This window comes from Doryrhamphus excisus, linkage group LG10 (genome assembly GCF_037039965.1).
Source record: "Doryrhamphus excisus strain RoL-2023G ecotype Guam linkage group LG10, RoL_Dexc_Guam_v1.1, whole genome shotgun sequence".
NCBI lineage: Eukaryota > Metazoa > Chordata > Actinopteri > Syngnathiformes > Syngnathidae > Doryrhamphus > Doryrhamphus excisus.
In genome coordinates, this window is record NC_136366.1 from 14,443,421 (window position 1) to 14,470,312 (window position 26,892).

Genomic DNA, 26,892 nt, shown 5'->3' on the forward strand with positions numbered 1-26,892 from the left:
CAAAATGCTAAAGCTAAGGCAAATGGGATTGGACCGTACACATTCAAAGGCTGCAGCTAAAACCTCTGTACACAGAGTTTAAGATAAGTCACAATTACATAACCTGAGTGTGGACTGCAAATCTGCTCAAATAGCGGTGCATACGAATAGCTGTTTTCATAGCAAGAGGCTCCAATCTGGATGGAGTAAGCCTCACATTAGGATAATAATTGGGCTTTCCTTTTCTAAATCCACTTTATGGTAGCCTGAGTGGATGGCAACCCCTGATAAGGTTAAATAAACACCATGACTGAATCCACTTCAAGGTAGAACGCTCTTAAAATCCACATATAGTGCACACATGTCCAGTGTGTGCTGAGCCTCATACTGCCAAGTGCTACTGGTCAGGGTAATCGCTTTCTGTAATACCGTTTTTGTGTGGATGCTTTATTTAGCCGTACAATAACTGGGACAATGTATGCAAACAGAGTATTGGCAATAATGTTCTTCAAATCAGAATCCTACAAAATAGATATAAAAATATTACTTCTGATTTCATTGGAGCAGCAATTTTTTCTACCAAATAAATTCAAACTAAATTATGGTGAGAACATCCTGTCCTCAGTCATCTTGTGGGAGCTATCATTTACTCAAGATAGTTCATGCTTCAATAGGGACTATGTGGTTAAGGCTTGGTGACAGTCAGGAAGTTTGTGATTCTTTTCCTTTGGAACACTTCAGTGTGTATGTATCCTTTCAAACTTCTTGCTGACATCAGTGGATTTCTGTACTTTCTGTAAAAAAAAAAAAAAGTATGGAAAGTCCATTTGGGATGGTAGAGCTGAACCGGTGCAGCCAGTCACACTTCCCCTTTACCTCTTCATCAACTATCACACCTTGTTCAGATCAGCTTATTCTGAAGAGAATGTTCAAGAGATGTAAAGAGGGAGGAGGGGAACGAATGCGAGAGGAGGATGGGCAGAGGAATCCTCTCAGTGCCTGAAGCTGTGACTGCGAGAAAAAACTGTTACGCTACCTCCACAGAACCCCCAAGACTGAGGAAGGGATTTTATCTCTTAGTCCTCTGGGACTTGAGAATGCAATGGGAGGTTATTTCCTGAGAACTAAAGGAAAAAAAACAGCTAAGGGTGGGGAAGAAAAAAAAAAGCACAGACTGGGTAGGTCTTCTGTTTGTGCTATCCAGGATGGGAAATGAGCAGGGGTAGGCAAGGAGCAACCCAAAGCGACAAAAACACAAAGCGACAACAAAACAGATGCAGTCCATTGTTTTATCTCGATGTCCCACCTATTCACACATACATTTCCACAACAAAAACAAATCCATCCCTGCATCTTAAGTGCTATTGGGTCAAAGATGCAAAGCTTTGGAGAGAAACTTTAATGTCATTCAAATATAGCCTATACTTAAAAAGCCACCAGGTATAGACAGCAATCAAGGAGAGTACAGAGCGAGTACAGAGAGACCGAGGTCGAAAGAACATGAGTTTATACTATAGAAATAATATTCTTTCACGATAAAAATCTAGTACAATCTGTTCGAAATGCCTATAAACCAAAACTAAGTGTAATGTGTTTATACCAGGGTTCCTCAAGGTCAGTTTAATATGTTCTAAATACGTGTTTTAACACCTTAAATAACACCTTTGCAGTCATATGAGTAAATAAGTCAATTAACGTTGATGCAGCCAAAACAGTAGCCTGTGGTTTTATTAGGGGTTATTATTAGGGATTACTGTATTTGTTGTGATAATTCAAACCTGTAATATAAGCATTTTGTTCCGTAAATCAAGTCTGGTACTTGTGCGTCACACTGAACATTACGGTAACATTACTGACACCGAGTGACCGGTACAGAATATAACATTTCATCAACATCTTTGAATGCCTTATATTTGTATTTTACTTTATTCAGCCTTTTTTTTGCTTGAAAATCCCTGAAGGAGACCTGATAAAAAAATAAAGATAAAGAAATCATAATAAAGAAAGCTTTCAGATTTTACACATCTTTCTGCAATGTTTCCATGGACTTCCTGTTTCCTGGACTTCCTCAGCCCTCCTCTTGGTACGTCTCCTCCACTGTGATTGATCACATATAAGGAAGTCAGGATAGCATTGATGTCAGTAGAAGTTGGTGTTGAAAATTCTGTAAAACCGAGCGTCCAGAGCCACCCAAAATGTTCTTCAGGGCTCACTTCCAAATGTGCAAACCTCATGATCTGACATGTATTATTTTATATGAGAATATAACACAAAGTCTTATAGGTCCTCTTTAATTGAGGCACAAATGACTGTAATGGATTGGATTTGTATAGCGCCCTTCAAGACACCCAAGTGTTTTGCCCAAGGACACAACAGCCGTGGCTTAGAATGGAGGCAGTGGGGTTCAAACTGCCAACCAGTCGGTTTATGCTTTCTTGATTACAAAACTGCCCTGAATAAACAATTTAACTGGTGGTGTCTTATTCATATTACAGTATTCCAATGCATGTGATTGATCTACAGTATGTGTCTCCTGTGTGCACACCTTCATTTGCATCATCAGTGTAGAAAGACTTCACAGTCCAGAATCCGGCAACTTGGGTCAGCTTCTGTATACAATATTTTCTGGACTGGTTATGAGCTTGTGGCAGGCATTTGCATTTGTGTTTCAATAGCACACTGAAAGCCAATCTGGCTGAAAACAATCCGTTTTTAAATATGGCTTGTTTTTTTCTCCTATATTTTCATGAGACCACATTGCAAGCTGCTATGATTAGAAAGTTGATTGCACTTATTCAACAACCGACTGCCTCAATGATTTCTATGCATTTAATACTTCCTCAGTATAGATGCTGAATGTAAAAACATACAATTTACATTCCCAACTATTAGCATATCCATTATACAGCCGTACAATCGCCAGTTAGTCATCAAAACACCCAACAGCTTTTGCAGCCTCACAGTTAAAGTTCATTAACTGAAACCAATAAAGTTAACATAACACACACATGTCTTTGCCGCCACAAAAGGCGCATGAGTTTGCCTATGTTAGTTGGGACACAGAAGATGTCAGGCTGCTGTCTCTCGACTCGTTCATCAGAAAGAAAAATGGACAGCAGCAGTTGGGCGCAGACAGGACTGTGACATCCATCTTAGGCATAATTATGCACTAAGTCCCTGACGTGCCATGTTGTTAGCACTTCCAACTGTGCAGGGACGAGTGAAATGTAGGATGTTATGTTATGGTTGGGGGGGTTTCAGACTACAAAAATGATCCCTATAATAATAAAGTGCTTTAAGGTGAATTAAAAGTACAGTGAATTGCTATGCATCAGTCATTCCACTGAATTGTGGTGTTTGCCTGTTGCAACTCACACAAAATCTACTTTTTTAAACACTAAATCTGATAATACGCGAATTAAGACTACTCAAGATATGAATAGACCAAAACTTTATTTAATTTTCGAGCTTCTTGAGCTGACATAATTAATTTACCTAATAGGAGTTTTTAGCATAGAATTAGCAAATACACAATTTCCACTGTTCAAGGTTTTTACAATCAATATTTTAAATAGTATTTATTAAATATGCAATAAAATCAATGTGCAGGATGCCTTGCTTCATAATTTTTTTTAATAACTTTTTATAGTTTATGGGGGTTTTTTTTGCATTAATACATTTTATTTCCTTGAGCCCATAGATTTCTGCCCATAGATGAGCATGAATTTCCTGGTTGTCATAACTTCCTAGTGTCTTGCCTGCTGCATTTTCTTCTTTCCCTTCCTTGGAAAAATTATCAATTTTCATGAGGCCAAGTTTGAGGGGATAAAAGACACCCTTCCCAGGCCCCCTCGCACACTGTTCTTTATGTGGCTGAAGGTTTTTACTAGCCACTGCACTACAGACACTGCCTTGTCTGTTCTTTATTCATGGCACATGTTTTGTGGTCAATTTTATGTCTTCTGTCATACTTTTAAAGGATTTTCCATATGTTCAAGATGTTATTTTTTGGTGGCGTCACTTTGCATAAAATTGGATGGAAAAGTACCGCTCCGCTCTGCTCTTGTTCATATCCTGTTCATATATACTATAAGGCTTGTATACGTGAACAATGAGCAGTCTCTATGCAACTGAAAATGTATAGGAATTTAAGTAGTGCAATCCCAAAGGTCCATTCTCTTTTCGCCCGCACACTGAACCATAATATTTACAGAAACAAAAACGTAGGGGGGAAATATTTCACTTTCTGTAGTTCTGCTCTCTATTGAGGGTGGAAAACATGATTAGTTTTTGTCCAAAAGTCTCTCTGCATACCATATTATTGTTCCTCTGTATTGTAGCTAAGCTCCTTTTTTTTCTGTGTCCCACCGTTCTTCTAAGAAAAAAAAAAGAACAAAGGCTGTGCATTGCAGTTGAGAAGTACATCGTAATGGAAGGACACACAAGGCTGTCAGTCATTTACAGAAAACAGAATAAATTGGAATTTTCCTATGTTTTTAAATAATGGATGTGATAGAATTACAGTGCAGGGGGGCTGATTAACATTGAGTATGCAATACACCAAAAAGGGGATAAATTATGCAAAAAAATGCAGTCATCAGTACAGTATTGCAGATTTTTTTTATCTGTAACTATTTTTATTGTTTCCAAACAAATAATCTGTGTCCCACTGATGTACACACAGCAGGTGAGCTCAAGAGTAAAAGCAGCACGTTGGGGCCTTCCTGGATGCATACTCAATTCAAGGTCTGAGATTTTTTTTTTTTTATCTTTCAGAATTAAATATTCTCTCTCATCCTTGGTGTTGAGCTATAAGCGCTTCAGGTTGGGAGGGGGAGGAATAAGAGAATAAGTGTGCTTTTTCTTTGCCTCTCTAGGAAACTAGATATATTTAGAAATATGCACGGTATAGGACAAAACCCCCAACACTAAAGGCATGGAGAGAATCACTAAAGACCGAATCCCATGACTGATAAATCACGTTATGGAGAAAAAAAACAACGAAGAGGGGGCGACGCAGGAAGGATAAACAGATGGAACGGTTTGTCCATAACTGTTGAAATATTTACACCAATGTGTGTGCAGATGGTTCAATTGTGACTTGTTTTCTGAGAGCTTGTGACAGATCATTTGTCATTTACTGTTCCCTGCTACAGAGTGGATGTGAATTTGTATGTGGTGAAAACATTTAAGGTCAGGAAGTAGTTGGAAGTCATTGACTTGATTTGTGTGGCTGCGCACAAGATTGCAATTAATGCAAAAAACTTGTTCTCATTGTGTTTTTTTAACACAATGTATAGAATTTTGCTCATGAATACACCTGATTGTTGGGTTGCGACTGTGATGTAAGTGGAGCTCTGGTTTAAGTTGGATCTTGTACTTAAATTGCAGTAAAATTAACTCATAAGTCACACACGCTGTACACAGAACACATACATACACAGGACATGAATACATTATAGTAATGCAAGAATTAAATGAAACATTAAAGTCTCTTTCTTCCTTTTCGCCTTTGTTCCAGGTTCTTTGGAATCTAACGTTATTGGAGAAGTGTTGAATAATAACAGCGGTATATTCGTTTACAGCGCCGGAATCTATCATCAATGAGGACGTGCCCAGAATAAAAGTACACCTACATAGCACTTGCCACTCCTCTCAAGAAAGTGAAAGCTAAGTTAGTGTGTTAATTCTGTGTCTTCTGGTATTTTTCAATCAGTCCAATGTACGTGTTGCGCAACTCTGATTGTGCTATGTGAGTGTGTGTGTCAAGAGGTCCTTCTATGAGCAGCTTTTACACTGAATCTATAGGTGTAATAATAATATCTAACAGTCACCCATCTATAAAGTTAATTGGGTCCAGTTAATTGGTTAAGTTGCTTGATTTGTTATCGTTACTTTGATAGGAGCAGGAGTTCTGTTTTTGCAGTACCACCTCCTCGTCATTCCTAAAATAAAATATAAAATATCATCTTTATCCTTAATGACGGGACGCGACAGTCCATTGTTGAATAGCTAAGTGCTTTTCTTGTTGTCGTTCTTTTAAGATGTGCATTGTCGAGAAGTACCACTCTGTCTATCCCTGCAAGCTAAACATGAAAAAATTCTATTTTTATTCGACCCAACCCTTTTCAAACGCCACATTTATGTTTTCCATAAAAATAATAACACATTTACATCTCTTGATTATTTAAATATTTTATTCCCTGTGAAATCGTTGTTTCATCTACAAATCATAAGAATTGGATTTATCTTCCAAAAACTGTGTCATTTCATTTGTGCTGCTCCTCCCGTAGGACCAACTGTCCATGTTAATGTTTCATCTGGCTGTTTGGGCTCATTCATCTCCCTCCTTTGTGTGGGTGCCAATGAAGCATCAGGACATGGGAATTCAGTGTTTCGAGCTCCTTGCTGCCAGTGACTACATGGCCCTCAGCTTGATAAAAAAAAAACAACAAAAAACAAAGGCCGACGTGTTTAAGCCTAAGAACCCACATGTCATGATTCTCCACTTTGAAAACTTGCTGAGGCAGGAGTCGGAGAGTCAGAGCCACAGTTGTGTCATTAGCAGTGGGGCGATGCAACCCAAACCAGCCCGGGGCCGCTCATCTGTACTTGTCACCAAGCCGGCTTCATTAGTCACTGTCCAGATGACGGGGCCTCTCGTAAAGGATATCTCACCCCCTGTGGAGAGCCAAGTGTCTTCGTAAATAGGCTGCTGACCTCCAGAGCATCTCTGGTCTTGAGGGGGGGGCGGGGTGCAGAGTGGTCAGAGATGAGGACAGACCGGGAGTGTGCATGTGCAGACGGCGGGGCACAGCCAGGCCAGAGCCTTTTCTTTCTTAAGAACCCTAGGAGCTGACCTGCCCCTGACCCTATTTGTACAATAGCGTTAGCCGACTGGCGAATCCTGAACACTCTGTTAAAGTAGTCGATTCCTGAGAAGGAGGTGAGAGAAAGGAACAAGGGTGAAATCTGCAACCCTTCTCATGGCAAATGGCATACCCAGTACCAGCTTGGTTGTTGTTGTTCAGGAGTTGAGGGAATGAATCATTTGGAAAGGCAGACATGAAATGAGAGCGGAAAAAATCCATCCATCCATTTTCTATGTCGCTTGTCCTGAAAAAAAAATCCTTGACAGCATTTTGATATGTCCTGCTTTTGATTGTGTCACTGCGCTGTGCTTAAATGACAGCAGCCCTGTCTGAGTGGAGGTAACTGTCCAACATGCGCATATGTGATGGGTGATTACACTTTGATGTTGACGTTCTGCCAGGATTGTCACAGACACAAGACTCGGGCACTTTTTGATGTTCATTTAAAGCGTATCTTCATAGGCACATCCGCTGACACTGAATTAGATACACTTTGATGATTAGACAGAATCAACAGCTTCATAATAAAAGTTGTAAAATATTAACCTGTAAATTAGACATTTTTAAATTGGAAGTTAAACACAATAGCAAGACCTGGCTTTTATTGATTGCTATGTAGAGATTTGCTGTCAAAATGTCCTTGAGCAAGGCACCAAACTCCCACGGGTTCAATTGACTTTGACGGTGTACTTATACTGAGCCATTTGTACTGTGCCGGACTTGGATGCAATTCCCACGTCCTGTCCTGGCCCCCCCCCTGGCCAGCACTCATACTGAGCATTTGTGCTTCAACCCGATTGCTTGATCATTTCCAGTCTTATTGGAGCCGTTCTGATCATTTAAATTATGCAAGGTGGGTGTTGTCATTAATTACTTGCAAGAGGAGGGATCCCTTTAATTAAATGACACATTATTATTGGTTTCTGGAAAGATGCTGGCTCACTTCCTGTGCAGTGCTTAGGTGTTCTTGAGCAATGCACTAAACCCTTGACTGTTTGCTCCTCTCTCACTTTACAATTGGTGGCTCTGTTTGTAAAGCACCTTTGTGCAAAGCACAAAAGCCAGGTTGAGGGAGGACCATTTGCCCTCTCACACTGCCATCTCACTGGTACATGTCCATTTTGATTGAAAACATATGCTGTTATATATTCATATTCATAGCAATCCTATGTGATCATTGAAAAAAAGCATGCAATTTGCACTATTGCTAGTACCATTTCTGGTGACCAAATCCATGATAATGAAGGTGTTATATCTGCTGCAAATATGCCACAGGCTCTCTAGATCCACTTTAAAGATTATAGCATGTCAACATTCTTTATTCTGCCCCTAAACGATAAAAATTAAATGGTTTGCATCTCAGCTACAGCTCAATAAAAGTATTTACTGCATGTGTTGTCAGCAGCTGCAAACAGAAGTAGAACAACTGTCTCCGCCAGCAAAGGCGGTGTTAGTTTATGCCACTAAGCTCTCCACCTACCTGACTCATACCTCCATGCAAATATGTCATCTAATGAAGAGGTGTGCTATTGCCATGTGTGGATGATTGCTCTTATTAGTAAACAATGATGGAGGTATTGGGTGATTAGTGTGATAGTCTGATTACACAAACTGCATCTGTGCCATTTGCTTGCGTGTCCTAAGTCAAGATTACTAATACATGAAATACATGAAATATATATATACGACCTGGCATTCATAACAGCATGACCATTTTGGTGATTCTGATGCTGTACTGCCTTCCCGTCCAAGGCCTGCAGAGGATCTGGATGATGCAACTTGGTGTAGACCATGTCACTTTACATGCTCCAAATTTGGGGTGCCCATTAGACCGATGGCGACACACTCTTGATTTGTTGTTTCTCCTCCAAGGCAAAATGGTGGACATCTCACATAGCGACAAAATATTAATCATACTAATCATGTGAAATATACATGTACAATGCACAGGACGTACTAAATACTCAATATATATATATCAATACTCAATATATACAAATATACAAACTATATATATTCTGTTTTAGGTAGATCTTTGGGACTTCATGTATAACAGGACTGAGTTTTCAGTGTTTACTGTAGTTTAAATGAATTTTTAAAATTGTGTTTATTATATATGCAACCAGATCAATGTACAGGACACATTTTCACAATAAAAAATGCATTCAACAGTTAATTTTAATGTGCATTTATACATTCTATTTCCTGGGGAAGCAAATGACACAGATTCAGTGAAATGTCTCCAATACTACAGAATTATTTTCTTTACCAAAAAAGCTTCTTGGCTTGTCTTGCATAGTCCAATGTAATAGAAAACTGAACACAGTGAGGACAAAATATTTAAACTTCAGTACATACCATATGTGATATGCCTTCACAGCAAGACAGTAGTAAATTTACCCACTGTAATACAATGCATTGACATTCTAAGACTAGATTTAGAGTGTGCCCCATCAGTACAGACGCACATTATTTCCCATGTAATCCAAGGTAGAAGGGGACTGGCCGCGTAAGGCTCTCTGATTGTCTGCACTTTAACTCCAAACGCTCTCTTATTCATGTGCCCTTTTGTGCTGTGCACAAACTGTGCTCAATCGCATTATTATTACAGAGAAAATCGCTCATATTAAGCCTCTGCACTGTCATTTGCCCCGCAATTGGAGCTGTGGGCTGTCAAACAAGCGTGGCAGGACATAAGATGCATGTGAAATGAGATTTGCATAAAGAGTGTTGCTCTGTCATTTATTTATTTTCTTACTGCAGCTGAGAGGCATAAATAAAAGAAGCAGACTGCTTGCTGAATAGATCCCAGAGGCTACATCAAACAGGTGTAGCGAAAGGAGTTCACTCATGATATTACTGTATTAATAATGACCTCATCAAGATTTTTGACATAAGTGTGGGAAACAGGCAGCATGGAAGAGTGTGGTGGATTCTCTTCTCTGTAAATGATTATACTTAATGGGCTTATGACATCAGGGTTCTCAGGTGTTAAAGATGAAGGCAAGCACTGGAAGTCTAAACAGTATATTGTCATAACTCCAGGCTGAGAGAAGAATATTTCCTATTCCACTCACATTAAAAAGCAGACGTTTAAAATAGAAAACAGGACATCAGGAGAATCACATTGTAGGTTAGACAACAGCTTTTATAGCAATATAGATTTACTATCCATTGCAAAGTACACAAGATAATTGTGTCTGGCCAACAGTCAGGCATGCTGGTAGTGTCTGGAGCTGCGGTTCATTCAGAGCATCATTCCCTTCCTTTGGAAACTGGGCCACATGGCAGTTTTCCAACATCATAACAATCTCAGTTAAGTGCATTGCTGAGGAAGCTGAAGGTGAAGGTGACGTAGTCAAGCATGTCTCCAGATAAGAAACAAATTACACCTGTGGATGAATGTGTCACATCCACTAGCTTTGCAAGAGTTGTGGAAGATGAACTTGTGTAGCACTGGTGAATTCAAGAGGACTAAAGCAGCGTGAGATGGCACTGTGACATGTACGTACGTACCTGTGTTGTTAGATACAGTTTTTAGACAGTAATGACTTAAATATGAGGGGTTTACTCACTTTTGTGAACACTTTTGAGAACCTCTTCCAAAGTTGATCAATCATTATTCTTATATATTTATACAATGTGTGGGTCTAAGAATATTTGACTATTCAGCAATTTGATTTGAAGGAGACTGATTCCACTATCAATTTCACTGGTGAATCATATAGTACATGACAATGTGATGTGATGAAGATTGTACATATATGTTAACATTTATTCATTCATTCATTCATTTTCTACCGCTTATCCTCATGAGGGTCGCGGGGGGTGCTGGACGAGAGGCGGGGTACACCCTGGAGCCAATCACAGGGCACATATAGACAAACAACCATTCACACTCACATTCATACCTATGGACAATTTGGAGCCAATTAACCTAGCATGTTTTTGGAATGTGGGAGGAAACCGGAGTACCTGGAGCGACCGCCATGCCCCTATATGTTAACATATTCTAATTTTGTGGCGCAGCACAAGGTGGCACAGGGTCGCTCAAATTTCGTGGCACAGCCTAAGCAGTGGTAATTTGGTCCAGTGCACCACTGTGCGCACCCAATTTGGTAATTTGGTAGACCTGACTGCGCCGAGATGGGTGTGGCGGTGCTCCAGGAGAGGTGCCCACATTTTTAGCTTGGTGCAGTTACAATTTCATGACAAAACAGCGCACAGAGTAAACTTGCTAGCTCCGAACCTGGTCTATTTGGGGCGCAGGCGAAGCGCAGCCTGCGTAATGGTAAATTGTCTGACAGGCGTACAGTGCAGACACTTCCCCAAAACCTCACAGGCAGATTGTTCAGAGTGTTGCGCAAATTTCAGTGGAAAAAACTATGACAGCAACCACTATTATATGATATAAGCGTCGAAACCAGAATGTACATTTTTGGATTAATTACCCCATCACATCTGAGCCGTCACGCATAATGGGAACTCAACCTGACGGCAGCTGAAAGTACAATGCCAAGATTGGGTAAGATTACCTTCTGCTATATGCTAAACCCTCTTACCCTTCTCTACTCCCTCTTTGCCACCTGCGCTGGTGGGAGGGATGGAGGCGTGGGTGGAGCGCTGCTGCGCCAGACTGTGCTACTCACGAAATTTGCGCTGGCCACACCCCGTTGGCATGTCGGTATGCCACGCCTGTGCTTGGTTTACAAAATTAGAGCCCAGAATGTTTATGTTGTCATTATAAATAGCCTATTTTAATACAAAATCAAGCTCATTTGTGTGAATAAAGATTATAAAGTGATGCAATTGTTTAGCAGAGGACATATACTTATTCAAGACGGCGGCACATACACACAGCGATGCTCAGTGTCTCATTCAGATTTGCAGTTTTTTATCGCCGATCTTCAGCAATCCTACTACACGTGGGCGGCAGTGGCTCAGGACGTAGAGCAGGTTGTTCAGAAATCAGAAAGTTGGCAGTTTGATCCTCGCTCCCTCCACCTAGTTGCTGTTGTTATGTCTCTGGCAAGAAACTTCACCCACCTTGCCACCCACACTGGTATATGAATGTTAATGAATGTTTGCTGGTGGTCGGAGAGGCCGTAGGCAGCCATGTTTCCATCAGTCTTCACCAGGGCAGCTGTGGATAAAGACGTTGTTTACCACCACCAGTGTGTGACTGAGGAGTGAATGATTAATGGGTTCACTTCACTGTGAAGCGCTTTGGGTACTATAGAAAATCTAATTTATTCCTATAATTATTGTTGTTATAATTATTACACATCATTGACATCTCCAGAGCACCAGTGTCTACACACACCAAATAGTTGGGATTTTCACCAAAACTTGACGCTTGACGTTTCGTCAATTTTGGAGAAAATGTAACTAATCAAATTTGACTATGAAAATCCTTGGGTGAATACATCCTCATTATATGTACTGTGACTTATATCTAATAATAAGTACTATATCTTGTAGGATTTTCAGCCATAAACCTGATCGCTCTCTCATCTGTCTTCACTCTGAGGTCGATGAGCTTCTATGAGAATTGCAAATATTTCCCATCTGCACCATCACTGGAAAAATAATGCATGGTTCCATATTGAACTCCTTAAAACCCTTTCCATTCAATCCTTTCTTTATACTCCCCTTCTGCCAATGACACTGTGGTGTACTGTATGTCTCACTCAATTATGGCGATCGGTGTCGCTTCAAGCCTATGCTGAGCTGAATTGATGATGTAATATTCTGCTCAAAAGAAAGCTTTCTTCAGCAAAGCCACAGAAAAACCTGACTCTACACAAACTTACTGAAAACGTATTAGTGGAACTCCATCCACTACCACCACCAGAAAATACCAGGAAAAGATAACAAAATACTTCATTATTAGAAAATGTGACTCAGCACAGTCAAATGTCAGCATTACAACTCCCTGCTCCAACCATGCTGCAAAATGACATGCATAAACTCTCACTACGAGCAGCATGGAGTTTTTTTTTCTTTGAAAACTTTTCTTACTTTCAATGTGTGCTGGAGAAGAACTTCTTATGAAAACTTTGGCTTTCATACATTTTCACTTCAGCTTGAAAAATGTTTTCCCAGGTTGGTTTCTTTCATCTTTTGTGAATCATTTATACATTTGTTTTCATTTTCCTTGATTCTACCAACTCAAAGTCAACAATTTATTTGTTTTTTTTAAATCTGTATTTAATATTTAAGGCTTGAGGCTTTCCCACAGGTTGCCTCTAAGTGAGACACAAAGTGTTTTTACTTGGCTTGTTGTTAAGGGAAAGAGGATGGAGGTAGAAGGGTGTGTGCTGCGGGGTGCAGACAGAGAGGAAGAGGGTTAATCACATTTGCAACAGGACAGGCTTCCCCTTGAAGTAGGAGACAGAGGTAGGAAGCGTCCAGATTTATGATGCTTCGTAGTCGGCTATTGTAGCCGCCTTCACCATGGCAGTTGACCAGCAGACAGACAGAAGGGGACGGTGTGAGAACAGTTGTAAATCACAGTGAGAGTGTGGCTCAGACACACACAAACACAACCAGCCTTATGCTTGCAGTTCACAGGCAGATCATGTGTGAAGGAAGGGAGTTTCAACAGTAGTTTGGTGACGAGACAGAGCTGATCTGGTGATGAAAAGTTTGGCACCGTTTTGAATAATTCTCAATGCAAGTGAGCTAAGACAGTATGTATGATTTTATAAACAAATAAGACAAAAAAACAGCCTACATGTGTGAAGTGAAGCTCTAAAATGTAATTAATTGAGACATTATATTTGGCAATCAGGTGTAAATGCAGAGAAAGCATAGAGGACTCATTACTGACAGTTTGGAGTTACTGCATAGTTTTCAGAAAAGAAGAAGTGATTCCATTGGCAATACACTTCTAGATTTATATATTATTCATCCAATATAAAACACCACAGATCTCTTCATCGACTGGGCCCCAAATGCCCTGATATCTCTGCAGGCCTAAAACGTACTACAATGGAATAAAACCCATTGATCCCATGCCATTTTTTCCCCCACATATTATATTCATTAACTACTGTCTCATGTGTGCATGGCTGTCACTGCTAGTTTTAAAGTGAGTAAACCACTAAAGAAGTGTCATGTTGGAAATCACTTTCAAGCACAATTGGGTCCATTTCCTTCATAGGTAATCGGGGGAATGGTGAATGTGAAGCCTTCATGTGTGTGTATCTGTGTATGGAAGCATACATGAGAGTCAATTTAGCAACATCTTGGTTTTTGGCGTCTGGTGTATCATAGCTCATGTTTTCTGCAAATGGGGTGGTCCCCTGTCACTCTTGGACAGTTGTCCGGTTGGAGCATCTATCCTGGCTGTGGCTGTGAGGGCCCCCTTGCTAAATGAGTGCAGTGCCCTATGTGTACACAAGATTTCTGGTCTCGGTGGGGAATGTTTACCCAGCTGAAGTCCAACAGAGTTGTGCTCTCTCTCTGCTGTACTGTACAGTATGTGACAGGAAAGGAAAGAACCCGAGGAACCTTACGTATATGACATTTGAATCAGCATTAGGAAATTTGCAGCTCTAATGAAAAGTTAGAAGCAGAGCTGCTCGATATTGGCTTTCTTTCTTATATAGATATACTAAAATGTATTTCCAATACCAATATATCACAAATAAACACGTGCAAAATACAACAAATAGTGACCAAAACTTTACCAACATATAGATATACTAAAATTCATTTCCAATACTAATATATCACAAATAAACAGTGTTTGTGCAAAATACAACAAATAGTGACCAAAACTTTTATCTTTAAACATAACCAATAATAACAAAACACCACGTTTTACTACAATTAACATGTAAGACAGGTTGGTCTGATCAATTCACAAATAATAATCCAATTAAATCCTGGCACAATTTAGAAAGCAGCACATTTTGATGTGGCACAAACATCCGTAAGCCAAAGGGTAAAGTAGAGTGCAAAGTATAAAACATGCTTTCATTGCAAACTGCACATTTCCAATCCAAAGGTGAAACTTCAAAGTAATTCTACATTGCAGACCTACAGTGAAGAAAATAAGTATTTGAACACCCTGCTATTTTGCTATTTCTCCCACTTAGAAATCATGGAGGGGTCTGAAATTTTCATCGTAGGTGCATGTCCACTGTGAGAGAGATAAACTAAAAAGAAAAATCCAGAAATCACAATGCATGATTTTTTAACAATTTATTTGTGTGATACAGCTGCAAATAAGTATTTGAACACCTGTGTATCATCTAGAATTCTGACCCTGAAAGACCTGTTAGTCTGCCCATTAGAAGTCCACCTGCACTCCATGTATCATCCTGAATCAGATGCACCTGTTTGAGGTCGTTAGCTGCATAAAGACACCTGTCCACCCCATACAATCAGTAAGACTTTAACTTGTAACATGGCGAAGACCAAAGAGCTGTCCAAAGACACCAGAGACAAAATTGTACACCTCCACAAGGCTGGAAAGGGCTACGGAGCAATTACCAAGCAGCTTGGTGAAAAAAGGTCCACTGTTGGAGCTATCATTAGAAAATGGAAGAAGCTAAACATGACGGTCAATCTCAATCGGAGTGGAGCCCCATGCAAGATATCACCTCGTGGGGTCTCAATGATTCTAAGAAAGGTGAGGAATCAGCCCAGAACTACACGACAGGACTTGGTCAATGACCTGAAAAGAGCTGGGACCACCGTTTCCAAGGTTACTGTAGGTAATACACTAAGACGTCATGATGTGAAATCATGCATGGCACGAAAGGTTCCCCTGCTTAAACCAGCACATGTCAAGGCCCGTCTTAAGTTTGCATATGACCATTTGGATGATACAGAGGAGTCATGGGAGAAAGTTTTATGGTCAGATGAGACCAAAATAGAACTTTTTGGTCATAATTCCAATAAGCGTGTTTGGAGGAAGAAGAATGAAGAGTACAATCCGAAGAACACCATCCCTACTGTGAAGCATGGGGGTGGTAGCATCATGCTTTGGGGGTGTTTTTCTGCACATGGGACAGGACGAGTGCACTGCATTAAAGAGAGGATGACTGGGGCCGTGTATTGTGAGATTTTGGGGAACAACCTCCTTCCCTCTGTCAGAGCATTGAAGATGGGTCGTGGCTGGGTCTTCCAACACGACAACGACCCGAAGCACACAGCCAGGAAAACCAAGGAGTGGCTCCGTAAGAAGCATATCAAGGTTCTAGCATGGCCCAGCCAGTCTCCAGACCTGAACCCAATCGAAAATCTTTGGAGGGAGCTCAAACTCCGTGTTTCTCAGCGACAGCCCAGAAACCTGACTGATCTAGAGAAGATCTGTGTGGAGGAGTGGGCCAAGATCCCTCCTGCAGTGTGTGCAAACCTGGTGAAAAACTACAGGAAACGTTTGACCTCTGTAATAGCAAACAAAGGCTACTGTACCAAATATTAACATTCATTTTCTCAGGTGTTCAAATACTTATTTGCAGCTGTATCACACAAATAAATTGTTAAAAAATCATGCATTGTGATTTCTGGATTTTTCTTTTTAGTTTATCTCTCTCACAGTGGACATGCACCTACGATGAAAATTTCAGACCCCTCCATGATTTCTAAGTGGGAGAAATAGCAAAATAGCAGGGTGTTCAAATACTTATTTTCTTCACTGTAGTTAGCTAACCAATGCTAATTACTAATTTTTATACCTATAATCGGCCAATAATATTGGGAGTTCCCAGTCAGAAGGAAAAAAATCGACAGAGCAGAGACTGAGAATGTAGTCTACGGAATTGTAATCATCTCTGTCAAGCAGAAAGTCATGATGGAACCATTTCCCAAGTCCTGAATCATTCTCCATCATCAGAAAGTGCTCCACGACTGGATTTCAATGCAAGTGTTTTTTTCTTTTTACTGACTGGCTCTGACTAGAACCATGCACCCTACCTCAGGATCAAAATGGCTTGCTACCATATGGACAGGGAAACAAACCCATTGTTTTCTCACTGAATTCCATTGTTGTCAACATTGGGCTGTTCTGCAATCACACCAAAATGATGAGGACACATGAAGGTGACTGTATTTTCCTTTGATTTGTGTGTTGGATGGTAAAAGTCAGAACATTATTTCAATCCAAATGCACTAAAAGCATCTTTTCTTTAAAAAAAATGCATAAAGAATACCTTCCATCGCTCATTTTCATTTGTCACCAACCAAAAAAGAAAGGTTTGACTACACCTTCAACTCTTTCAACTCAAATAAATCACCATCCTCATCTACTGGCAGCAGCAGCTCTATCATGATGCAATAACGCTGGACTCACTTTTAAGTAAAAAGATGCTCTGCAGGGACGGCGATTCTCCCCTGTTCTATAAAACCAGCTTCTGCCAAGTGCTGATCAGATTTATTGCTCTGTCTCTTTGAATGTAGCCAATTTCACTTTAATATGATATTAAAGAATGATGCATGCCTGTGCTTTTAGATGTTCCCATTGAGGGAGTCTCGCCTGGCTATGATGACACTCAAAAGCCAGCATGTACCCCTGATACCGCTGATGTAATGTTCAATATTGATAACGGCCCACAGCGAAATTGCCTCAGATCATTTAGGAAAACACTGTTTTGAAAAAAAAAATCTGAAAAAGGGTCCCGTGCCTGATTCATGCAATTTGTCAGCTACATTTGACAGGGAGAGATCATGCAGAGCTCTTATCACAGACAATGAAATGAGCTCTGTGAGTGAAGACAGGCCTGAAATTGTTCTGGAGATCTGCTTATGGTATGGTAGATATGGATATAGAATATGCAGAACACATGAATTACAGGACTCTCTACTATACAGTACTCCCTAAATCAAACAGGCTGATTATGAATGTTTTCTTGTTACAAATTGGCTGTTCGCTTCGGAAATATATTTTCAATTAAATAAACTTTATGTTGAATTAATTTAAATCACAATACATCAACACAGCTACTTCCTCCTGTGCTTTGCAAGACAGTGATATGACTATTAAAAAGTGCCTAAAATAATAACATCCTGGTTCCTTTAGTGAAAGGTTAGTAATCCGTCACACACATACTGTTTCCAGTGAGCATGCTGCAAAATACCACTCAAGATAAGGGGAAAAATGTAAAATCTACTTAGGTTTCCGGATATCAGATATGTGTTTGGCCTGGCAGTGGTCCAATATGTAAATGAAAACCTTCTTTTTCCTTGGATCATGCCCCCAAACCGCCCTAACCCTCCAAACCGTTTATGGAAATAATATGTGTATTTGTTGTCCTGTCAACTGAAGACCCAAACATCAAAACATTCAGTGTTACTACACTCGGCAATGTGTACCAGTTTTACACATGCTTCTGTTTGCACTGTGATGGTGCCTCATCCTGCTTCTGTGCATCTCCAGTGTCCAATGCGTCAGCTCTTGGTGATTTCCGCAAGGGAAGTCGCCTCAGTGTTATCCTCAGACAAAGCCCTGACCCAGGGGTTAAGGAATGTGAACCCGGCGTTGTGACGATCAAGACCTTCCCTCAGGGTGGACAATGCTGAACAAACGCCCTGATGATGTTTCTCATTTGACACCTTTTTACATGCTTCACAGTCATACCCACATTTAAAAGGAATTGTAGAATTGAACAAACAACAATGATTTTTAAAATACAAGAATGAGGTGCATCAGTTTGATTTACCCTAATTCATACAGACTGAAATATATATGTACATATACCGAACGATTTTACCAAGTGCTGCTTCCAGGATGTCTTTCACCGTGAAAAGGACAAGCCCTATTAAAGTTCTCATGACTGACTGCAGCTGGCGGCATCAAAAGGATTTGTTTGACAGCACTCACTGGATCAACCAATACTCAGAACAATGGGGAAGTCCAAAGAACTCCGTGAGGATTGAAAGGGAATTGTTGAGTTACTCAAGTGGGGACATTCTTTTGGAGGCATTTCTAAACAAGATTATTGGGACTGTCAATGAATTAGTCACGATTAATCAACATGCCTGAAATGTGCCAATTTCTACTGTATTTTATTGAAAGAAAAATAAATGACAGGGCAGGATTACATATGTATGTAAGTATTAATAATGTAGTAATACTGGTTTCGGCAATAACAGAATATTTGAATATATTTATCTGTGTTATTATGAGCAATGAGGAATTATGTTCAAAGACATAATTTATGTTGAATTCACACATTTTGTGTGAATTTTCTGGGATTTCCGAGCATACTTAAATGCAGCAACATTGAGAGTTACAAAGTGAGTGCTAAGAATATCCACATATTGTTTTTAATTGCATTTCTGTTTATTTACACCACACATACATAATGTGATGTATGATGTTTGGGGTGTCCGTGAATGCATTTTTGCAATGACGAACAGACTAGAGACGTGTTTGTTGGAGTTGGAGATGCATTGACTGTATGGTGTTGGAATCGCACTGCTGTTGATGTGTTCAGGTAAGGTTAAAGTTCTAAAAGAGCGGAGAGCTACACTGTGCCGCCGTCTGTCGTCATAACATTTGGGCTTATCTTAACTGTGTTGCTGCCAGTGTTACTGATGCACGGCACAAAGTGGATGGAACCATGAATGAACTCTGCAAATTCACCTTGAATGAACAGCTGGATGGCTGAGAGGACAGGACAATGATTTTATGTAAAAACTACAGAACTACAGACCAGGTTTACAAGCCCATCAACTGATGTGGACTATAGTAGTTAAGTATAGTAGTATAGTAGTCGAAGGAAAAGTACAGTGGTTCCAAATGAGCTAAACATTTTTTTTATTATGTTAGAATCCATGGCGTGATGAGAAAAGTCCTTTTTTGGATGGACATAGTATGGAATAGTGCGATACCTGCCATTTATGGATGTTCTTTGAAGATTATTACGCCATGGGTTTTGTTAGCCAAGATATGAGTTGCAGCCTTTTGAGTCTCGTCTATTTAGCCGTACATTCCTGTGGATTGGAAACCATTGTCATTGCCACCAAAAAAGCCATAATCACTTTTACGGATGAGCTTGTCATGAATGGTCAAAGTACAAAGGAGACCAAAAGGCCCTTGTCTCATTTATCACCCACTTTAAGAGAGGCAGAAAGAGGAGGAGGGGGCTGTCAAAGCAACCATAGCAGAGTTAACCGTAACAGTGGTGGTCTCTCATCCCCTGAGGCCCAAACCCATTGTTTAAAGTGGAGAAATAAGACAGCAAAGAAGAGAGGACAAGGGGAGAACCGTGCAAAGAGAAAACGCAATAATAGTTAAATATAGACAGCAGGCCATCGTTAAAAGAGGTTATAAGTGTTGACAAGAGCCAAAACATCCTCTGGAGAATTTATGGCTGGAGGTGAAGGGTCAGAACACTATTAATCATGATCTAAGATGAGTATTAAATAGCTTGGACTAGCAGGCAGATGAGAGAACCTGGTCTAAGCAAGGTTTGAAAAAGATGTCTGCGTCTGTCTTCTATTACAGAGTGGAGGCCCGAGGCGACACAACCCCCTGAACCGAGGACTAATTCTGCTTTTGCCCCCTCCCTACCTTCCATCTCTAATGAGCATTTGTGTCACTTACCATCACACTGCAAACAGAACAGCACCTTTGCGATTATTAATTCTTAAGCTAAATGAAGGAAATGTTCACACAAAGGCTAGTGTGACATAATCCGTCTTCCAGGAGTCATATTAGCTCCATGCATAAACACACATTCTCCTTGAATAAATGTCAGGTTTAAATATCTCTTTTTTATAACAACTTCCTTTGATCTTTGATGTGCCATGCAATGCATTAATTATGTATCATGCCTCAGTACAAACGTGGCGAACACCTTTCAGTGCTTAATATGAGCATGCTCATCACAGCGACCTGGAGGATGGCTGCAGGAGGCACATGTACGCCCTACATTGCTTCTGCATGCACAGCATCTCGAGTTTTATCGTGGGGTGAATGCAGAGTTTACAACTTGTAATCCTCGGCTTCAATCTGGGCACAATAAAGGACATTTTCCCAGTCTGTGTGTGTGTGTGTGTGTGTGTGTGTGTGTGTGTGTGTGTGTGCACGCACACGCCTGCGTTAAAATATGGGAGGTGCTCACAAGATGGATGGAATTCAGATGAGGCAGAAAAAGCGTCATGGTCTGAACATATACAGCAGCCAGAACGATGAAAGTGAGGTGGTAAAGATTTAACAACAGAGATTTCACGCAAAGACATTTATGCAAACCCAAAATGCTGCCATTAGCTGGGGGTTTAGCTGAGGGGAGGGGGTTGTGTGCATCTACTGAAACTTTATGCATCTTGAATAAATTCATAGGTTTTTGTGCCATGTTAGCAGATCACTGAGTTAATGAAGCAAACATTAGTGAATGTAGAAAGTGGATTTCCTTGAGGGACTAAAAGGAAATATGAATAGCAGTGGAACCTCGAAATTTGAAAGCCTCTATAGTTGTACCATTTGGAAAACTGACCAAAAAATGCCATATATTCCATATGTTTTCCACATTTCTGACCTACGAATGTAGTTAGAATGTTGTATTCTCGTGTTAAACGATGCCAAAGTTTCAGATAATGAGGGTTTGTGCATTTGGAAGTGAGCCCTGAAAGACGTATGGGAAAGTTCAAAATGCTCAGTTTCAGAGGGTGTGGTAAAATTGCCTCTTTGTGATGTCACAGAGGAGTGGCTCAGAGGCGGACTGTGGGTGGAATAAATTAAAACAGACTGTTTTGGCAGGAAGCACAAATCAAAGGAAATTCCGGTGGAATAGGTGCAAATTCTGGAAGATCTAAAAAGTGTTCTGTGCGGGTTATTGTGTGTAGCTGCTCTATAGGAGACTACAACTCAATACAAAGCATTGAAAAATTAGCATAATAGGTCCTTACCCTATGTTGCAAGGGCCTTGTTCAACAAGAAGTACTGGAATTATAATACATCTACATTCAATGATATTCAATGGTATATATTCGTATGACATATGAAATATGTTAATATGTTAATATTTATATGAAATAAAATCAAATGTCAAAACTGCATGTTTGAATACAGAAAGTGAGAGTGAACAATGTATTAGCAATTGAAACAGACAAGGGGTAGGATTAAATAAAATCTGATTCTTTTCAGACATATATAATTATGTATTGCAACATTAAGTATTCCAATGTAACCTCTATGCATGTTATTAGTTTGAGAAAATGAAGGCTCAAATGCGATAAGCAGAAAACTCCAGGATATTGTTCCATCAAATCCTAATTCCTATGGTGTGTTTGTTTATATTTTAACACGCTTATAGCTTCGACACAGAGATTGTCTAATTGCTTGCGTGTTCATGCGAGTTTAAACTTCGATGTAGTGAGCCCACAGCTTTAGTTCAACAGATGTGACCAGGTTAAAATAACAGTGGAATAGTAAGTAGCCACTGGCCTGCTGCAAGGGGATCCACGTTGTTTGGGAAACCTTTACTGCAAATGGGGGGGGTCCACTGAGGACCATATATAGAAAAATTGACTGATATGGGGGCACCATTTTCAAGGCACCAAAAGCGCTTGACATTGAAGTGAACCTATTATTCATTCACTCTTCAGTCACACACTGGTGGTGGTCATCCACATCTGTAATAACAGTTGCTTTGCAGTAGTCTGACGGAAACGTCATATTCTCATTCATATACCACTGTGGGCAGCACTGGAGGCAAGGTGGGTGAAACATCTTGCCCAGGGACACAACGGCAATGACTGCATGGAGGGAGGAAAGATTAAACCACCAACCTTCCGATTTCTGGATGACCTGCTCTACCTCCTGAGTCACATTTAAAGCCATTAAACATGCTTATATTCATCCAATGTGGGCTTGAAACATATAAAATATTGCAAAAATGTTCATCACAACCAGACACACAAAAATGACCAAAGAGCATAAGCTGTGAGATGCCATTTTTGGAGATTTAACTTTGTGTTCGGGCATAATGGACAATATGTCTCTGGGGTTCCCAAACGTCCCATGATAAACTGAATATAGAAATGTATGAGTCCTTATGGTGTTCACAAGGAACATGGGATTGGTAAAATGTCAATGGAACCAGTTTGATCTCCGGCCAGGGTAACATTAGGGAACAAGGGAACTTTATTTTGGTTATATAAATATTTTGATTATGTACAAATTGTCCTTTATATAAATATAAATATAAAAAACTGTTTTACACAAAAATAAGAAGTGGTAAAATGTCACCATACAGGTAGGGTTGAAGGCAATGGGGTGCCCAGAAGGTGTCCCTTATTTATATTTTAGGGGTTTGGCATACTATGTCTCTCGGTCCAGCAAAAACAAACAAGCTGTGGACACAATACTGCTTTGGAATACGTTTAATGACAAGAGTGAAATGCATGTTTCCCCCCCTGTTCTGTATCTCACTGTGTTTTTTTTTAAAGAGTTCACGCAAAGGCTTCTATGCATCGCGTCGCTGCTGTGCCGTACGAGGGTGGGAGTACCCCCTGCGTGGGTCCCTTTGCAGTACAGCTCCAGCAGTAGTTGGACTTGTGCAGCGAGCACGCAAGGGAAAGGAGAGGAGTGCAGCAGCACAGCTAGAAACATTATCTTATGAGACTATTAAACATCGATCTGTCACTTTTAACCGCTCCAAAGGCTACCAGAAGAGGAGCACGGAGAGCAACAGCAACACTAAGCTGGTCCGGTGTCCTCCAGCCGCCTGCGAAAAACTCCCAAACGTGCTCGTCTCAGCTGGCATGAGCTAACCTACACGTCCAATATGGAAACCAAACCATTCTTGTCATTGGGTGAGTTGAATTATTTCACCGTATAGCTTTATTCCGCCATGCAGGTTTTAAAACCGGCGGGCGTGCTTGAAATTGTCCTTCTCTGTTTTTGACAGTGAAGGCAGCGAGTTGTCACGCCAGTCTTAAACTAGAGCAAGGACACTGTCTCTTTCTTTTTTTTTCTAAAATGTATATTAATGTGCCTTAAAAATGGGGTAAAAATGCTCTATACTCAAAACTTTAAAATGCTACTATCTTAGGTGATGACATTCCTCTTAGAGTGACATCTCGCTCCGGATGAGATGTGCGCGCTCCTGGTGTGCGCTACTTTGTTTGAAGTTTCAAGAATATGTCCATAATCTTCTTGTTGTCATATATTTGACAAAACCATATTCACACTGTACATGAAACACACTCCTGTTGTGAACATTAAAGTATAACCGGACTAACTTGACCTTAATGAAGACAGGATTTAATTAGTCCTGAGTTACGTAACCCTCTCTTTTTAAACGGGAAACTATGATATTTTGCCCATCTTTCATGACATCCTTTCGTTTTAATAGTTTTCTGTACTGTTCCCCTGTTCTAAACTTTAGGGAGGGGGGTGAGGGGGGTATAGCTGGTTCTGCAGGGGCAGCACTTAAGATCAACTCGCCAACAATCAGGCAACATAGGTAATCAACAATAACAAGAACCTTTGTTTTATAATGCAGATGTTGACAGGTATGCCTAAATTCCTGGATTAACGTCATAACAAATCAACACATGAATTACTGAATTATCTGTACCTAGTAAACATGGAGAAATATGATCTGCTTCTTCCTGCTCCGTTTCGGACATGTTGAATGGTGTCAATGTATACTGTAGTCATGTGATGTTCAAGTAACTGTTAGAAGCAAATAGTATTCCAACTTGTCTTTTCATAAAAAGTAGTGTTTTTGTCTGTTTTAACATGGAATAGTCATACTTTGTAAATCATCTGTAAATCATTACAGATGTTTGCTACTGTAAAGTTTGCAAAGTGACCCTTGTCCCCTTGTAGAGTTCATCCATCATAGGGCTGTAGTAGGCCAACCCCATTATTGCAGGTGCGCTTTATTGTGTGTATTTTTCTTATGTGTATCTATCGTTTTACACTTGTTAGCATCTATAAGTATCTGAAAGCTGTGGTTCATGTATAGCTCGATACACAGTATAATTACTAAAGTGCGATGGAACACTTTTCCACAGGAGATGGATCTCATCTTCTCCCTCAAGCGGCAGCACATGCTGCATCAGCAGCTTCTTGGTTGCTTATAGTGCTAATCCGCTGCTCCTTAAATTGCCATTTCTATTTAAACTTGCTCCATTAAAGGTCCACTCAGTAGGTCTGATTGTTAATTGGCCACTTGAAGGACGCCGCTATCTTCTAAGTCCTTGTGCGTATTGATTAGCCGCTCATTCAGTCTGATTATCTGTCACACAGCATTAGGGATTCAAACACGCAACTGTTTGAAATGGCAGCCTTACAATTATAGATCAGTTGTTGGTGGTGTGATAGCGACACTCTCCCCAGAGCTATTTATGCGATGCGTTTGTATGCCGATTGTGTGCTTGATCCCGCCATCAACTCCTCCGTGCGCCACACTTATTTGACTTGAAGCTATAAAGCTGGAACGAATGACATTGATAGGAGAGTGTGTCCTTTTTCTGTGAGGGATGAAACATTTCATAGAAATTCAACAATGTGAGCAGCGATTAACGACCAAATTCGCCGTCTATTCAATTTTTTTTTCCACAAGAAAATTGCAAATAATCTTTACAGGAGAAAAGCCATATATTTTATTTTCAGAGAATTTGCACAATATATACTAAACAGAATATCTTCAATTAAATTGCTGAATTTAGGTCTGAAGTTGTCAAAATGAGAAACTTTTCTAATAATGTATATTTCTTGTACACTTAATAGTACATGATTTTGCTATTGAATGTGTGCTTCCATTGTTTGAAGTGGACTATATGGCTTTGGTATGAGTTACGGCAAGCGGAGGAGTATTTAACATTGTTTGCCTAGTCAGTGCCCTGTATGGCTGACATTTAAAAGCAAATAACATACAATGACAAATGTCAGGTGCATACACCGATACCTTGGTTAGTGTCATTAATCCATCCCAGAAGGTCAGACTCACAGCAAAATGTACTCTAACCAATAAATGAAATAAGGCAGAACAAATGAGTCTGTTCTAAATGCATAGACTGAAAAATTAATGTAAGGGTTAAATGAACATATTACATAATGGTTGACAAAGGTGGTTATAAGGGATCGGGATCCACACAGACACCACCTTCGTGTTTTGCAACAAGCAATTTATTGAATTCAATAGCCATGGTCAAAAGAAAGGCAGAGTCCTGTGGTGTAACTGTGTTAGTTTGCAAAGAACTACAGCATCAACCACTGATGATGTCATAGACAGTTCAGGTTTCCATATGTGTTTTTCATGCTAATGTTCTTAATAATGAAAAGTGAGGTACCACTGTATGCTGATGATTGGCAGTCAGTCATGTCTTGGTCTGTCCCTACTTCTTCACCCCATAATCTTCTTTTACCACCTGTTAATGAGGACTTGAGCCCAAAAAATCTAATTTCCCACAATTAGCTGTGTGATTCCTTTTCATTTTGGGGAACACAGAGCACACACACACATTGCTCCCTCCTCTCAAAACCAATGAAGTTCATAGTCTTTGATGAGAAAGTGAGATTTGTGTGTGTGTGAGACAGAGGGCCACATTCCTTTTCTGGCTGTAACTCAGGAACAAAGGTAATACTGGGAGAGGGTGTCTGTCTACCAGGAGGTGTGTGTGTGTGTGTGTGTGTGGTGCTTGACAAGGGCTCATGGAATTACACCGCCAAAAGCATTTGGCCAAGTTTGTCTTTTATTGCCGTCCAGTTTTGTGTTCCTGATGTGATGCCTTCGCTCTCCTTTTGAGAGAACGGGGCTGCAGCTGTCATTTTTATTGGGGGGGGGGGGTTATAGCGAGACTTAATGGCTTAAAGTGACAGCTCTCTCTCGACCCCCCCAACTAAATTTCACCCGTAAGAAGTTCAATTCCAAAGAAAATGGAGAATTTGCGAACCACTTTAAACTGCAGCTAAATAAAATGTATAAATGATGGTTTAATAATTACAACAAATTACCACAAGTGTGTTTGGTTTGCTGTTGATAAGAGTGTGTGTTGACCAGTGCAAATATTCCTTGTCCTAACTTGTTGCCCTGGGATTAAACAGTGTATACTTCAAGAAATCACTCAT

General features: G+C 40.2%; 2 protein-coding genes across 6 annotated transcripts in view; both read left to right on the forward strand.

Moving 5' to 3' along the window:
* The window catches only part of LOC131114761 (bromodomain-containing protein 3-like), a 196,983-nt gene that overhangs the window by 61,466 nt on the left and 108,625 nt on the right, over nt 1-26,892 (forward strand). The window lies entirely within an intron of this gene.
* Nucleotides 23,360-26,892, forward strand: part of rxraa (retinoid X receptor, alpha a) — an 85,512-nt gene continuing 81,979 nt past the window's right edge. For all 5 annotated transcript variants that reach the window (XM_078794174.1, XM_078794176.1, XM_078794175.1 and 2 more), the window contains exon 1: nt 23,360-23,624. In XM_078794174.1, the coding sequence (XP_078650300.1) occupies nt 23,597-23,624 (28 nt within the window). In that variant the 5' untranslated portion in view covers nt 23,360-23,596. The remainder of the gene's footprint in view (nt 23,625-26,892) is intronic.